Here is a 15,847-nt window from a genome sequence, read left to right on the forward strand (position 1 = left end):
TATTTTTATCTAGGTGCTGAATATATGCCAGTGATGTACATAGACCTAATATCATCAATTACGCCAGTGCCACCAATTAAACAAGCACATGACTTGACTTGCTGGTCATCATGGAAAGGGTCACCCAAATACAGGAGAACCTGCTTCAACACAGGAAAAAAAAAAAAAACCTCACTGACTGCACACTCCGAGTTGCCACCTACCATTCCACAATGGAAGCCATGCGGTGTATCATCAAACTACAAGCCACACCTGGGGGGGGGGGAACCACATCTGAAAAGAAATCTTTCCTGAGCTCTTCTTGTCTTTGAATAACCCCTCAACTTCACCACACTCATCATCAGAAGCAAGCTCCCCAGAACCAAGACGCACTCAAAGTGGCACCAGACCCAATCAGAGTAACAGATACAAAACCTGCAGACACATCTCCACTCCGACAATGATCAATACCCCCCCAACATACCTTTCTAGATTCATGGGTCCTAGGCATACCTGTCACAACATGCAGTGTACCTCATCGAGTGCATCTAATGCCGCATCAACTATATGGGTGAAACCAGACAATTGTATGCTCTCAAATTAACTCCCACAGAACAATGATAGAAGACAACACCACCAGATCACTGGTGGGTGAACACTCTTCACAAACCAATCACTCCATATCCAATCTTTCAATACTTGCCCTCAAGGGAAACCTGCACAAAACCTTCCAAAGGCAAGCCTGGGAACTCAAATTCATAAGTCTGCTAGACACCAACACCCCAGGGACTTAACGGGGACAATAGTTTTATGGCTCATTACAACCATCTGTGAACACACCACACTTCCTACTGGCCTTAATGGCCCACTTCAAACCCTTTATGCATAACAATCTAATGCCCAACTGCCTGCTTCATTTCAAGTGACCAACTCCAACATTCATCACCCCTTCTGCTTGTCCGACCTTGTATTTAGCTCAGACACTCTGCTTCTTTCCAGAGACCTGAAGTGCTCTGAACAGCTTGAAAACTTGTACCTTACAGCACCAAAAGTTGGTTCAGTACAAGATATTACCTTCTGAGAGAGAGAAGGTAGGTGAGGTAAACTGAGAAACTGTAAATTACTTTCTATTTATTGCAACTAATTTATAGGCTGAAATTCCTGGGAACATAACTTGTAAATATTAGTGATTCAAATTAGGAAGGATGTTAATACCACATCCTCTCACAGAGCATTAACACAATGCATCAGTAGGGATTCTGTCCCAAAATTTCCACCCCTGCAGTTTATAAAAGGAAATGGAGAAATTAAGGAACTCTTCTGTGCCAAAAAGGACCCAGTGCTACCTTGAGATGTGCACAGGTTTCCAACCAATTTCAATGAGTGGCCCCTGCACACACACGAAAGCAGAATTCATCCCTAAAGATGTAAATTGTGTGTACACTACAGTCTTGTAAAAATGTTATGCAAGTTTACGAGTGCAGGCACAAAATCCATCTGCCCACATATTCTCATAATGAAAAACCCTGGAAAGATATTTTACTTGCCAATCAAAAATGGCCCCTTGTTCTGGGAGAGAAGTTTGCCAGGCTGATGTACCACACACAAGATACAGCTCAACTGCTTGCTCATGAATATTTAGCTACAGTTTACAAAAAGTAAAAATAAAAAACATTAAGGTAACCATTAGTGTACGTCCAAAGAGTGATTAAGAAATGGTTTTCCCTTATAAGCCAATCCATTCCACCCTTTTAGGCATTCAATCCAAATAAAAGTAAACTGCATGGAAACCTTAATGTTTCATAGAAGAACATAACCAAAATAGGCCTCACACACACACACACACACTGAATGACTTTAAAATTACCTTTTAAAATTAAAATGGCAGAATTCCTAGATCTAACAAAATTATGGAAAATAAGATCAATTCTACCAAAGGGGCTTGTATTGCATTTGTTAATAAGATAATATTTACTGTTGCTAGATTTTTTGTAAGGTATCTGTTAGACTAAATGAGGCTGTCTCATTTCTGACAACACATTTTATATTTCAGAGTATTTGTCAAGGCAGAAGGATAGTTTCTTGCTTAAACACATCTGTGGAAAAAGCTCTAGTGCTTGACTATTAGCTAGGCTAGTCTGGGACACAACCCGATGCTTTGGTGTCCCGGAGCCTCTGACTGCCAGATGCTGGGATACAATGATCACTTGACAGCTGTCCTGTTCTGTTAATCTTGATAACAAATCCACCTTCTGGCAGGGTAAGTTATTACGTGAAATGTAACTGTAGCAGGACTATTCAGACTACCGGGAGTTTGTTAGGGAAGGTGAGAGCTGTTCAGACACAATGTAGGAGGAAGATGGAGGACTAGCCATTCCATAAGGTCTCTGATCATAATTTTCACCAGCTTGCAGTAGAGTATCACAGAGAATCAGAATTCCAAAGAGGATTTTATCTTATTCTGAATAACAAACTCCCAAGCCTACACTCTCCTGTGTATACGACTATATAAATTAGAAAGATGATGGGAATGACATCAAATAATCATTTAAAGCAATTTTGGAGGATCAGGCTCAGATAAGGAGTCCCTTAATTTCAAGGCCCAAAATTAGAGATTTAGGCATCTTCCTTCCCTTGGATTAGTGAGAAAACCAAATCTTGAGAAACCGCAAGAAACAAGAAGTTCTGCTCTGCAAATGTGCTTGACAGGTATAAATAGCCCACACAATTCAAGCCCCTTCACCTTCATTTTCACAAGCAATGAAAGGGATTCAATTCACTATCTAATTTACTAATCCAGAGCCCAGAGGGGGATGACAGATGCAAAACAAACTAAAGAAAGCAGATGGCGAGAGGAGTTAGAGGAAAGGGAGACAGGGGACTGCATGCCATTAACCATTACTTTTCCAGTCTTCTTTACGCTCTCATTCTAGGATGCTTATGGTAAAAGATTCAGAGAAATCTCTCCAGTTCATACTGCTCTTCATAAGCAAAGACAAGAAGACTGAGAAAAGGATCATCATCATTATCATCAACAACAGAAACAGATATATGTATGTGTTATGTAATGGACAAGAAAGGGCTTCATTGGAGACGTGTCATTTGGTTCTTTTATGACTAATATTCTATTCATTCTCCTTCTCCCACTACCGTTTTTCCAGAATGTGCAAAGATTGAGTACAAAGTCATTTCAATTGTGAGCCATTTCTTGTGTAACTAATTAATTACTACAAATAACTGAGAATACACAGACTTTTAGTTACAGATGAAAAATGTCTTCAAGTGTTGAAGGCACTGTGCAATGGCCTGCACAATCTTAAGAGTCTCACAAAGTCTCTCCAAAGGCCGATACCAGCCACTGGGCCTAGTCAATGTGTGCGTGATATAATGTTCCATACACTGTAAACAGAAGTAGTTAGCCCTAAATGTAATATATTCAGTGGAAGGTAACATGATAAGTATTTATCCTGAGACCGTATTACAAATCTCAATGTGTTATTGCTTTGCTATAATCTATACACTGCAGTGTAACATCTGCTGCTCCAGTTGGCTGATAGGAGGGATAAATATTGATATTAAATTTTGCCTGGTGGAGAAGGTGAGCCTCATGGGAACATTTGTTACAAATGCCTTAAAATGGGCAGAATAACGCACTGTTTTTGTTTTAACGTCACATAGATTTTGATCTGATTAAATTGAAATATGATGTTAATACTGTACCTGAAGAAAAGCATTAGCTAGGTGTTATTTACTATATACTGTGTCAGTGTAAGTATCCTGAAAAGAGGTGCATTAGTAATGATTTTAAACAACACTAATTGCACTCGCTCTGTTTTTTCTATGTTCAATTAGAACAGGCAGGTAATAACACTTGTTACTTATCGGAATCAAGCAGTAGATCATCAGATTGTCATTGTCCAAACAGACTCACCAATGGAATTAGCAACTTGCAAACTGACATTCAACACTTGAAGAGGAGACAATCATATAGTACCCAGCCTGTTGGCCTATCACAGCCAGTAGCTCCCATATTATCAGTCACGATGCATGTGAGAGTCTGGGCAGGACAGCCTTAACGGTAACTCTTTTGCTCATATAAAAACCATGCCTGCGCCAGAGGCGAATAGTTAGATAAAGTTTTCAGGAGGCCAACTCTGCAGAACTATGCACTTTGTGCCTTTACAATCAGCAGGGCACAAAGCTCTTCAGCACTCCATGGCCAACTCCGGAATGCGTCTCATACTGTGCAAAATATTTCCCTCCCCCTCTAAGAAGGTACATGGCCAGTTTTCTTTCCTGAGAGAGAGCTAGATTGTAAGGTGCTAATATATGTTTTAATATGACTTAAAGGCATTTTGTAAAGATCACCTGGGCTCTTTATCGGGACGTCAGTTTTGCTTTGCTGCTGTACCCTGGGTGACAGCAGGGCAGCATTTCATTGTTCTGGAGAAAGTGCTTGCAGTGCTCCTGTCAAGCACTGGTCAAAATGAACATCAAGCCAAAGGCCCAACTGTACCTCTGCATGGTAGCACTGCTCCAGAACTTGCCACTGAGCATTTTAGAGCTTGAGCAAAACCTCACTAAATTTGGCAGGAGTCTTGCTATTAACTGCAAAGGATTTTGGATCTGGGCAATAATGACAAATCTACAGAATCCAAGTTTTATATTCATCCCTCATAACAGAGGATTTCTGGGGTTTACTTACATACTTGCACCAAGCAGAAAAATGCATATTGGAGGGGGAAACAGCCTTAGTCTCACAGTGATGCTGTCATCTACTGACCTGCTTAGGTTTTTCAGAAGCCAGGAAACAATGATTTATTCAGAACCTGTCTCCACACAATTAATTCTATGTTTTTACTGGGAACACACGCAGCAAATATAAATAATCAGAAAATGTAAACGCCATGATTGGCTGTGTGCGCATTGCGTGAAAAACTGAAAATGATTTGAGAAAGTTTCTTAAACCAAAAAAAGTATAGAAATGAGTCATCCAAAACAGCAACTGAAAAACAACACTCTTGAGAATAAAAATGGCGATTTGTGTTTCAATACTAAACCCCCCGATATTCTGACCTCATCAAAAAACTGCTGAGTTTTGCGCAGTATACATTTTAATTCTGTCAGCTCTAGGAAGTTTCTCTTCAGAGCTTCCTGGTTTGTGTTGATCTCTTTAAGCTCATTTTCAATTTTTTCAAAGTTTGCCTGAGAAAGAAAAGGAGAGGGAAAAAAAATGTAAAGTGAACCTAAAAATAAATGCTATTCATCCCTAATTAAGCACACAGTTTAAAGTGTGCTGTGCAAGATCTTGTCTTAACTGCACTCAGGTTACCCATAATTACTAGATGCTGCCTGCATCCTGTCTTCTTCACAATACATCTTAAAACATTAGCATCAGATTATAATGCTACTCTATATAAAAAGATTAATAATTAGATTCTTTATGGATTGAGGAATGCTTCTACAAACTTCCAGTACAGTATAAACTGGTGCAACCCCAGCAATTTAGAGGAGTTGTACAGTAACTCCTCACTTAAAGTCCTCCTGGTTAATGTTTCCTTGTTACCTTGCTGATCAATATGGGAACATGCTCTTTTAAAGTTGTGCAATGTTGCCTTATAACCTTGTTTGGCAGCCACCTGCTTTGTCCATTGCTTGCAGGAAGAGCAGCCCCTTGCAGCTAGCTGGTGGGGGCTTGGAACCAGGGTGGACCTGGACGGGCATCCCTCCCCCTTTCCCAACCCCCCACCCAGCAAGCTATCAATTGCCAGCAGTTCAGCTGTCCCTCCCTCCACTGCCATGTGCTGCTCCTGCCCTCTGCCTTGGAGCTGCTCATGGGAGCCTCCTGCTTGCCGTGCAGGGGAAGAGGAAGAGTGGGGCTAATGTCAGGGTGTCTCTCAGCTCCTGTCCCTCCCTCCCCACTTACCCCTTCTTCATATAGAACAGGATGGGGACACTGACAGGGAAGGAGAGATCTTGCTGCCTGCAGCTGCTGTCTCAACTTCCTGAGAGTGGTGTGCCTGTACTTAAAGGGGCAATGCGCATCATTCTCTCCCCCACACACAGGGTGTGTGTCTGGCTGCCATGCTGTTTCCCCTCCCTCCATTCATGCTCCCTTGTAGAGTGTGAGGCTACATTAACAACAATGGGTTAGCCCTTGAGGGCTCAACTGAATGCTAGTTCATCACTTAGCAGTAAGGCATTCCCTGGGAAATATCCCACCCTCTAACTTCACCACCTCAACCAAGCTTCACAATACTGTGTACAAATTGTTTAAAACTTATACTGTCTGCGTGTATTCATTTGCATCTTATACATACAAAGAAGTTACAGTAAACTATGCAAACTTCAGAATGCTTATGGGTCGGATCCTCAGCTGCAGTAAATCAGTGCAGCTACACTGAAGACAATAGAGCAGGGGTCCCCAACATGATGCCATCTAAATGCGCCCGTGTCCTGGCCAGCAGTCGAGCATCCACCGAAATGCCACCAAAATTCGGCAGCAACGCCTCTTGATGGCACCGCTTGCCGCTGACAAGCAGCATCATCAAGAGGTGTCGCCGGCGAAATTCGGCAGCATTTCGGCGGATGCTCAACCGCCGCTACGGTCCTTCGTCTGGCACCTGCCCAACGAAAAGGTTGGGGATCACTGCAATAGAGCTTTGTTGAATTAAACCAGGTGGGGATCTGACCCTGTATGTTCTTACTATTAAATTCTAAAGAACTCTGTTATTGAGACTAATTAGCACAACTTCTGCTATCTAGACTGAGATACTAGTTCAGCCTTAATGAAACACTGTTACCTCTAAATCGATCATGTCACGTGGGAAAGGCACCTCTGGGTTCTCACCGGTGTCTAGGATTGGGATGTTTGCTTTTTTAATCTCCTTCTCAACAAACCCTAAAGACAGAAAACGTTTCACAGTGAGAATCACTATGAGAAACAAAAGCAAGAAACTGCAACATCAGTCTCTCTGCACCTTCACATTCCCCATCACCTCACCTGACCAGCAGCTGCATATCCCTCCCCTACAACCAGCCATCCCATCTGTAGCAGAACGCCATTAGAATACAGCTCATGTGGTTGCTTTAAAAGATCCACAAGTTCTCTTCTCCACAGGAAACAAACCTTTCCAGAAGTAGCCTAGCCTACTGGGAAACGAATGTTACCTTACCACTAATACAACACTTAGCTATGGCACATAATTTCAAAAGTTTAGGGCGCTTTTTTCCCTTAAAGTTAGTATAGAATTAGAAGCATGCATCAACATAAAGCAAGGACATACTGAGTTTCCGGTCCATCTCCTCACATCTCCTGACTTCATTAACAAATTTACGCTGGAACACATTCACATCAGGGTTCAACTGCAAACAGAAACACACATTTCCTTAGGAGTGTTTAAATGTGAAGGATCATGATTACTAGTTTATCAGGGTTACGTGGGGGGGAGGGCTGGCAAGTGGTGGTTTGTTTTTAAAGAATGATGCAAGGAAAGCGTACAGCAGATATGATTGTTGTGCAGCATAACCCACTTAACTGATAAGTAACAACTAGCTGGAATATGTGCACCTGTGGCACAAGTGGACACCGAGATAGCAAAGATGAATTATGACACTTGGCCATATAAACAGCAGCCAGGATCTTAATGATCTGATGCACTTTACTGACACAGGAAAGTAGCCACTTACATCACGAAACTGAACCTTCCCAAGCTCTCCTAACTCGCTGACACAACAGTATGCAGCTTCTGACTGGAGGAAAAGCTGGGCCAGGGTCATCTCCTCACTTCGGAAAAGCTCCCCCATGATGAAAGGCAAGTGTCGGTCAAACCAGGAGTGGAATTTTAACCCTAAAATTAAAAGGTTGTAGGTCTGAGAATGTACAGCAGAGTCTGAATCCCACATTTGTGAAAGGACGATTTGCCTCCTATGGTCAGAGGAGAAAAGGTATAAAACACAGTCCCATGGAATAATTCTACACACTGCATGCCAATATCTTGACTTAAAAAGAATGCAAGAGGAAGTGATGATTCTTTCCTAAGATGCTTGAGAGGTCAAGCAGTTCTTCAGCACCTTCTGATAAAAGGCTATTTCATAACTTTCTAAGGAAACACTTTAGTGAATCATGATAGATCTTACTCATTGCTCCGTGGTACAAGGGAGGGGAAACCTGTTACGTCACATGGTCTGCAAAGCTCCACGGATAGTTAACACACTACAAACAATTCTTTCTTCAGCAATCTAAGAACTCTGCTCTTCCGGGGCCATCTCTTTCTGCTCTAAGCATTGCACTTAAAGTGCAGCTCTCAGAGGCAACCCAGCTCACATGGTGTCTAAAGGCCAAAAGCTGCCTAGTGAAGTGTCATCCCGGAAGCATCCCTGGACTGGCAGGGAAGAGTTCTCCCAGGAAGAGACCAGCATCATCATCACACGACATTAGTGCATTTCAGGAAATGCAGCACACTGAATACTGAGTTATAGTCCATCACTGTTGGGGCACAGAACACGTTCTTTTGCTCTTCTCTTCATTGGGCTGCTAGATTTTATATTTCCACCCTGCCCACTACAGCCTATTTGGAAGTCTGTCAAATTATCGTAACGAGCAGGGTAGTGCTTCACTCAACACAGGTTTTAAAACACAAGAGAACCTGGCACCATCAGTGGTCCTGAGTTGTTATTGGCTCAAATTAGCTGAGTCTATTAGATCAAAATTGAAATGAATGACACTATTTCAGTTGTAGTCACACTGATTTCTGACTTCACATTGCTGAGTGGAATTAGCTGCTGGTAGGACACATTCTCTCTGTGTGACCACAGGTGGTGTTTGTATCTCTGCCCAGATGCTGTGTGAACATGGGCATGTAATTAAAAATCCAACCAAAACGCTGTATTTCCATTTCAAAATCTACAGAATAACAAGCCTTGAAACTGACTGGATCATTTGTTTGCTTCTGGGTTTATTCACAATGTTTTTAAATGGAATAATAGACCTTACAATACATATATGCAAACGAGAATGATAAAATATGTATCCCTACCTAGCTACATCCAATAAAAACCCTTCCAAAAAGCGTGTGCGCTCATCAAAGTAAACAACCCGCGTAGCCACTAACACAAGCTGCTCATCAGCCTCTGGAAGCGAATCCTGCCGGGGATGCGCACAGCCATGGCGCCTGGGAAGACACAGGCGGAACCGGAGGGTCCAGATGCCCAGTCCTGGCACCAGCCGCGCAGGGACACCCACTGAGACGGGGCATCCGGAGCGGCTCTGAGGGATCGTTAGCGCCCAGACCAGGACACCGGCCCGCCCAGGCTGAGGACAGCGCGGGACACAGATTAATTAGCAGACCCCCCCCGCAGCAGGGCAGGCTGGGAAACGGGGGGGGGCAGCCTGAGCGCCCCCGCACACAACTGGGGTCCCCGTGGCCTCTCCCGGAGGGACCCGCCCCCAAGCGCCCTGCAGAGGCGGGTGACCCCAGCCCGCCCCCGCCCGCCCCGTGAGGGAGAACCCCCGGCCCGGAGCGCCCTCCGCCAGGGGGCAACACCCCGCCCCCAGCTCAGCCACAGGGGGGGGCCGCCCGCCCCGCCCGCGCGCCCCCCTACCTGCTGCCACTCCGGCCCTACTGCGGCTGCCGCAGTCTTAGCAGAGCCGCCCCGCCCCTCCCTGACGTCACCGTGCACGCGACGTCCTCCCCCCGCCGCAGCGCCGGATCACGCGAGGGCGTCTCCTAGCGACGGCCCGGCGCCCATCTTTGTTTGCCTGTGGCCGGCTGGGCCCTCCACCGGAAGTGCCCGGAAGGGGGGGAGAGGGAACAGACCTTCCGGCATCACGTCAACCTGCTGATGTCGCCATGGCACAGTGACGTTTTGATGCAATATTGATGAGTCATGAACAGAGCAGGCTGTGCGCTGCAGCGTGTTGCATCGGGAGCACTGCCGGTCCCGGCGCGTTAAAGCGTCCCGCGGGCGCACCTGCGTACGATGTCACGCCAGCTCTTTCACCGTATGGCGTCACCACAGTATCACCACGGCGCATCAACCGCACGATGTCACGCTAACATCACCATGGCGCACCAACCTATCACCATGGCGCATCACCGCACGATGTCACACCAACGCATCACCATGGCGCATCACCACACGATGTCACGCCAACGTATCACCATGGCGCATCACCGTATGATGTCACGCTAACATCACCATGGCGCATCACCACACGATGTCACGCCAATGTCTCACCATGGCGCATCACCGTACATGGCACATCACCACATGATGTCACACCAACCTATCACCATGGCGCATCACCGTATGATGTCACGCTAACGTATCACCATGGCGCATCACCACACGATGTCACGCCAACGTATCACCATGGCGCATCACCGTACATGGCGCATCACCACACGATGTCACACCAACCTATCACCATGTCGCATCACCGTATGATGTCACGCTAACATCATCATGGCGCATCACCGTATGATGTCACGCTAACATCACCATGGTGCATCACCACACGATGTCACACCAACGTATCACCATGTCGCATCACCGTATGATGTCACGTTAACATCACCATGGCGCACCAATGTATCACCATGGCGCATCACCACACGATGTCACACCAACCTATCAGCATGTCGCATCACCATATGATGTCACGCTAACATCACCATGGCGCACCAATGTATCACCGTGTTGCATCACTGTATGATGTCATGCTAACATCACCATGGCGCACCAATGTATCACCATGGCACATCACCACACGATGTCACACCAACATATCACCATGTCGCATCACCTTATGATGCCACGCTAACATATCACCACAGCGCACCAACATATCACCATGTCGCATCACCATATGATGTCATGCTAACATCACCATGGCGCACCAATGTATCACCATGTTGCATCACTGTATGATGTCACGCTAACATATCACCACAGCGCACCAATGTATCACCATGGCGCATCACCACACGATGTCACACCAACATATCACCATGTCACATCACCTTATGATGTCATGCTAACATCACCATGGCACACCAATGTATCACCATGTCGCATCACCATATGATGTCATGCTAACATCACCATGGCGCACCAGTGTATCACCATGGCGCATCACCACACGATGTCACACCAACATAACACCATGTCGCATCACCTTATGATGCCACGCTAACATATCACCACAGTGCACCAACGTTATCACCATATCGCATCACTATAGGATGTCACGCTAACATATCACCACAGCAAACCAACATATCACCATGTCGCATCACCATACGATGTCCCACCAACATATTACCATATCGCACCAACGTACGATGTCACACCAACATACTACCACATCACCATGCGATGTCACACCAACATATCACTATCTCGCACCACCATACAATGTCACACCAACATGTCACCATGTCACACTGTGATAGGATTTCACACCAAAATATCATGATGTTGCATCACGACAGGATGTCACACCAACATATCATCATGTTAGACCAATGTACCACCACGTCGCACCACAATACACCACACCAACATATCACGTTATACCAACATATTACCACATCGCAACCCTGGTGTGGGAAGCGGCACAGGCCACAGGGACGTGCTGGCCACTGCTTCCCGCAGCTCCCATTGGCTGGGAACGGTGAACTGTGGCCACTGGGAGCTGTGGGCAGCCGTGCCTGCAGATGGTCAATGTATTGTGAACAAACTGTCTCGCGGCCCGCCAGCGGATTACCCTGCTGGGCTGCAGATTGCCCACAACTGCCCTAGCCCCTTTGACGGACAAGAATAAAACCCAGTACAGCAACTCCATAACCTCTAGATCGGCTTCTCTTTTCAGGCACAGTTATATCAAACAGGTGTCATCCTACTGCAGTCAATGAAGCCCACTGGTGACAGTGAGGAAAATCAGGCTCGTTGTTTTGAATCCAAGCGATAAAGGGAGTGTGTTTCAGTGGAGGTGCAATTCCACCCAGCAACAGCCACATTAATCTCCACACAGATTTGCATAATGTGGAAATCTGACATACAAGAAACTTCCCTCTAAGTAAGAGTTCATAATGTCCTCTGCTGCTAGAGTGTTAAATGGAAACATGATTTCCTAGGAAGGAAGCCAAGCCCCACAAGTGAAATTAACTTAGTTAAAATACACGTAGCTGCTAAATACATATTCTGCTTATTGACAGAGTCTTTTGATAAATATTGGCTCTTTACTCCAATTAAAAAGTTTGAGTTTAAAGAGGGGCTTTGGCACTATGGAAAATGTCATCTAATCATTGAACTGTTGACTCTTTACCTGCTTTTGTTAATTCCTTGTCACTTGTGCTAATTGCCACAGAAAGTAATTGATTCCAGTGGATGAATTTGGTGCACACTTCATCCTGAAGCAATTCACAAAATATGCATAGTGCTACTTATATGCCGCCACTCTGGGGAGGAAACCATTAGTTGCCACACTCTGCAACAGTAGGGGTAGAAAGGAGTATAGGCAGGAAGTCAAACATTACCGGAGGCCGGAAAGAGGTGTAATTCAACAGACATTGTGGAGGGACATATCACCTCCTCAGTGCTGCTTTCCTGACCCCCAGAAGATATACTGGAGCAAAATCCAGCTTCTCTGGTTAGAGTTCAGTGCCAAGATACCAGATCAGTCCTTCCCTATCATCCTGTGCTTGTAGCTGACTCTGTATGAAAGGGAGCCTTGTGTGTATTGTAGCCCCTTGTTTTGCCTCAATTTGCACCCTGTACAGTGCAGCGTCTCCACTTCTAATTTTTTATAAATCGTATTTTTTTGTTTAAATTGCCTGACTGGGTTGTGCGCAGCAAAGCAGAGCTGTACATCTCCCAAGCAGCCTGTCAAGGTGCTGAGTTCTGTGTCAGGGAAACAAATTATACTATTATTAATTATGATGCAAATGATGGGACAGCCTAGGAGCCCGAGGCATGGCCCGGGACCCCAGCATACTCAGAGTTGCATAAACACAGAACAGAAAGCTGACTCCTGCTCCAAAGAGCTGCAGATCTATGGGTGAAACAAGAGTCAACAAATGGCTGCAGACAGATGGGGGAGCAGAAGAAAACAGCAAGATAAGATTGTCAGCATGATAGGCAGCGGTCTCAGCCCACCAGCGGCCTAAGCTAATACATATAGCACATGTGAGTGGGACTGGGGCCTCATTTTATAGAAAAGGCAGAAGCATTACAATGGCAAGGTTCTAGTTTTCATTTGTATCCAGGTATCTGACATAATCCCTCCAATGGCCCTGGGAAGATGGAAAGAGCTGGGAGAATCAAATACTAGAATGGACCAAATTGTGCTGTTGAAATGCACCACAATGAAGGCAGCCCAGGAGACAGGACTGCATGTTTCCATGGAACAGAGACATCAGCAGCTGCAGAAGTCCATGTCCCTTCCACCCCTAGTTACGGCCAGCCGATTTACCTCCCCTCTTTATCCAGAGGCTCTCCTGGGGAGGAAAGGATAATTTATTCTCCACTTGGAGACTAACAAATTTATTTCAGCATGAGCTTTCGTGAGCTACAGCTCACTTCTTTGGATGCACGATGGAACCACAGACAGGAGATATACATACAGAGAACATGAAAAGGGAGAGTATTGCAACCAACAGGAGAGTTAATCAATTGAGATGAGCCTATCATCAGGCAGGAGAAAAAAACTTTGAAGTGATCATCTAAGAATGACGCCATAGAAGGTGTGAGGAGGAACTTTACATAGGGAATAGATTCAATTAGTTAATGACCCCACCGTTTCACCAGTCTCTGTTTAGGCCTGAGTTAATTGTATCTTATGCATATTAATTCCAGTTAGCAGCAGGTCTATTCTTTGGCAGTCTGTTTTTTGAAGTTTTTTTGTTGCAATGCCATTTCAAAGTCTTCACTGAGTGGTTAGAGCAGTTGAAGTGTTACTCCCACTGCGTTTTTGAATGTTATGATTATGATGCTCAGATTTGTGGTCCATTTATTCCTTTTTGCGAGTAGAGACTGTCGGTATTGGCCAATGTACATGCGCAGCAGGGGCATTGCTGGCACATGATGCCATATTATCACGTTTGGTAGTGTGCAGTGTGAACGATGCCCTGATTGGCGTGCTGATGTGATTAGGTCTATGTGGTGTCATTGAAATAGGTACTGTGACAGAGCTGGCATCGGGCTTTGTTGCACAAGGATAGGTTCCTGCTTCTCTTGGTTAGTGTTTTGAATGATCTATTTCCTATGTTAAAGTTCTGTCCTCACACCTTCTGTAGTCATCTTAATTATCACTCAGAAGTTTTTTTTCCTGCCTGATGATGCTCATTCAATTGATTAGACTCTTCCTGTTGGTGTGCATACTTCCACCTTTGCGGGGTCTCTGTATGTATAAATATCTCCTGTCTGTGTGCTCCATTCTATGCATCTGAAGAAGTGAGCTGTAGCTCACGAAAGCTCATGCTGAAATAAATGCCACAAGTACTTCTGTTCTTTTTGTGGATACAGACTAACATAGCTGCTACTCTGAAACCTGTCATTATTCTCCACTGCCCACTCAGTCCTTAGCCTTGTTACTTCAGCTACCAAAAAGAGAAGCAAATGTGCCAATTGCAATTGGATTTTTTGTAAGTGGCCACTTGTCCCATACAAAGAAGCTGACACCGATCCTATACAATTAACAGGTGGGCTATAGAGAGAATCAGTCACATCCACATTCAGGTCCAAAAGAGGAAGACTCAGGTTGCCACCTATTGGGCCATCCTGGTATGTCCCTCCAAGAGGAAGCAGAGGCCGTGTGCCAGGCAGCCATTCATCACATTTCAGCTCATCAGGGCATGACAGCTCCATGCAGAGCGAGTTTAGAACAGCCCACTTAGCCTGTTGTAGAAAGCAGCCAGACCAAAAATATAGACCTATACGTTTATCTTCCTGATAGCCTTCCACCCAGCTTTATAAGTTCAACCCCGGTGCATTCAGAATTGTTATTCCCATATTACAGACAGGAAAACTGTGGCACAGAAAGGAGAAGTCACTTGGCCAAAGTCATGCAGTGAATTAATATCAGAACTAGAAAGAGACAAGATCTGCTGACTTCCAGTGCTTTGTGTTAACAACCACATGGTGCATCCTAGAGAGCAGCTCTGCTCTGAAATTGATCTCATGTGAATAACAGCTGCAGAACCACAGTGTGTTGTGGCCAAAATTAATGTTGTGTGTCTGTGTTCATGTGCATGGAGCACTGACTTATCAGTTGCAAACACTGGAAATGGAGGGGGGGTGTTAATCCTCAGGGGGGAGGGAAGCCAATTCACCGAGAAACGCCAGCGTATAACAAATTACACTATTTTTAGCCTGTGACATAAAAAGTGTGTTGCGGACTTCAGACAGGGCACCCAAATCTAATTCAGTACCCTGGTGCGGGTCCAGCAGCGTTAACAAGCAAGCCTGTCACGTGACCGGGAGCACTGGGGCAGGGAAGTGCTGACGGTTGCCATAGATATCCTAGCGGATGGTGGGCTCCCCAGCTGGTACATGATGAAACAGCCAAGACTGTCCTAAGGTGGGTTCGAGACCAAGTGACTGGAACACTGTGAGGAGGGGCCCTTCTTGTTTGCCAGTCTGTGGCCAGACAGAGGGCTGACCCCCAGCTGTAGGATCCCCTCGCCTGAGACAAGAGTGAACCCTGATAATCCAAGACCCTCAAGGAGAGTCCAGCTTTGACCCTCCTCCGCCTGAGCCTACAACCAGTTTCTCCTGGCCCAGCACTAGAGTTGTTGCTGCTGGGGGTTGCTTCCCTTTGGCTGGGACCAAGGGTGAGCTGGTCTCAGCTGGGAGTCATCCATAC

The 15,847-nt window shown here is 45.4% G+C and overlaps 1 protein-coding gene across 8 annotated transcripts in view; it reads right to left on the reverse strand.

The window, feature by feature from the left end:
- The window catches only part of ATP6V0A1 (ATPase H+ transporting V0 subunit a1), a 50,347-nt gene extending 42,488 nt beyond the window's left edge, over positions 1–7,859 (reverse strand). For 5 of the 8 annotated variants that reach the window (XM_032772781.2, XM_032772780.2, XM_032772782.2 and 2 more), the window contains exons 1-4: positions 7,669–7,859; positions 7,266–7,344; positions 6,783–6,880; positions 5,056–5,184 (exon numbers count right to left, since the gene is read on the reverse strand). In XM_032772781.2, the coding sequence (XP_032628672.1) occupies positions 5,056–5,184; positions 6,783–6,880; positions 7,266–7,344; positions 7,669–7,785 (423 nt within the window). In that variant the 5' untranslated portion in view covers positions 7,786–7,859. The remainder of the gene's footprint in view (positions 1–5,055; positions 5,185–6,782; positions 6,881–7,265; positions 7,345–7,668) is intronic. The other 3 variants (XM_032772786.2, XM_032772783.2, XM_032772784.2) reach the window with 1 other exon arrangement.
- Positions 7,860–15,847: the final 7,988 nt, after the last annotated feature.

This window comes from Chelonoidis abingdonii, chromosome 21 (assembly GCF_003597395.2).
Source record: "Chelonoidis abingdonii isolate Lonesome George chromosome 21, CheloAbing_2.0, whole genome shotgun sequence".
Lineage (NCBI taxonomy): Eukaryota > Metazoa > Chordata > Testudines > Testudinidae > Chelonoidis > Chelonoidis abingdonii.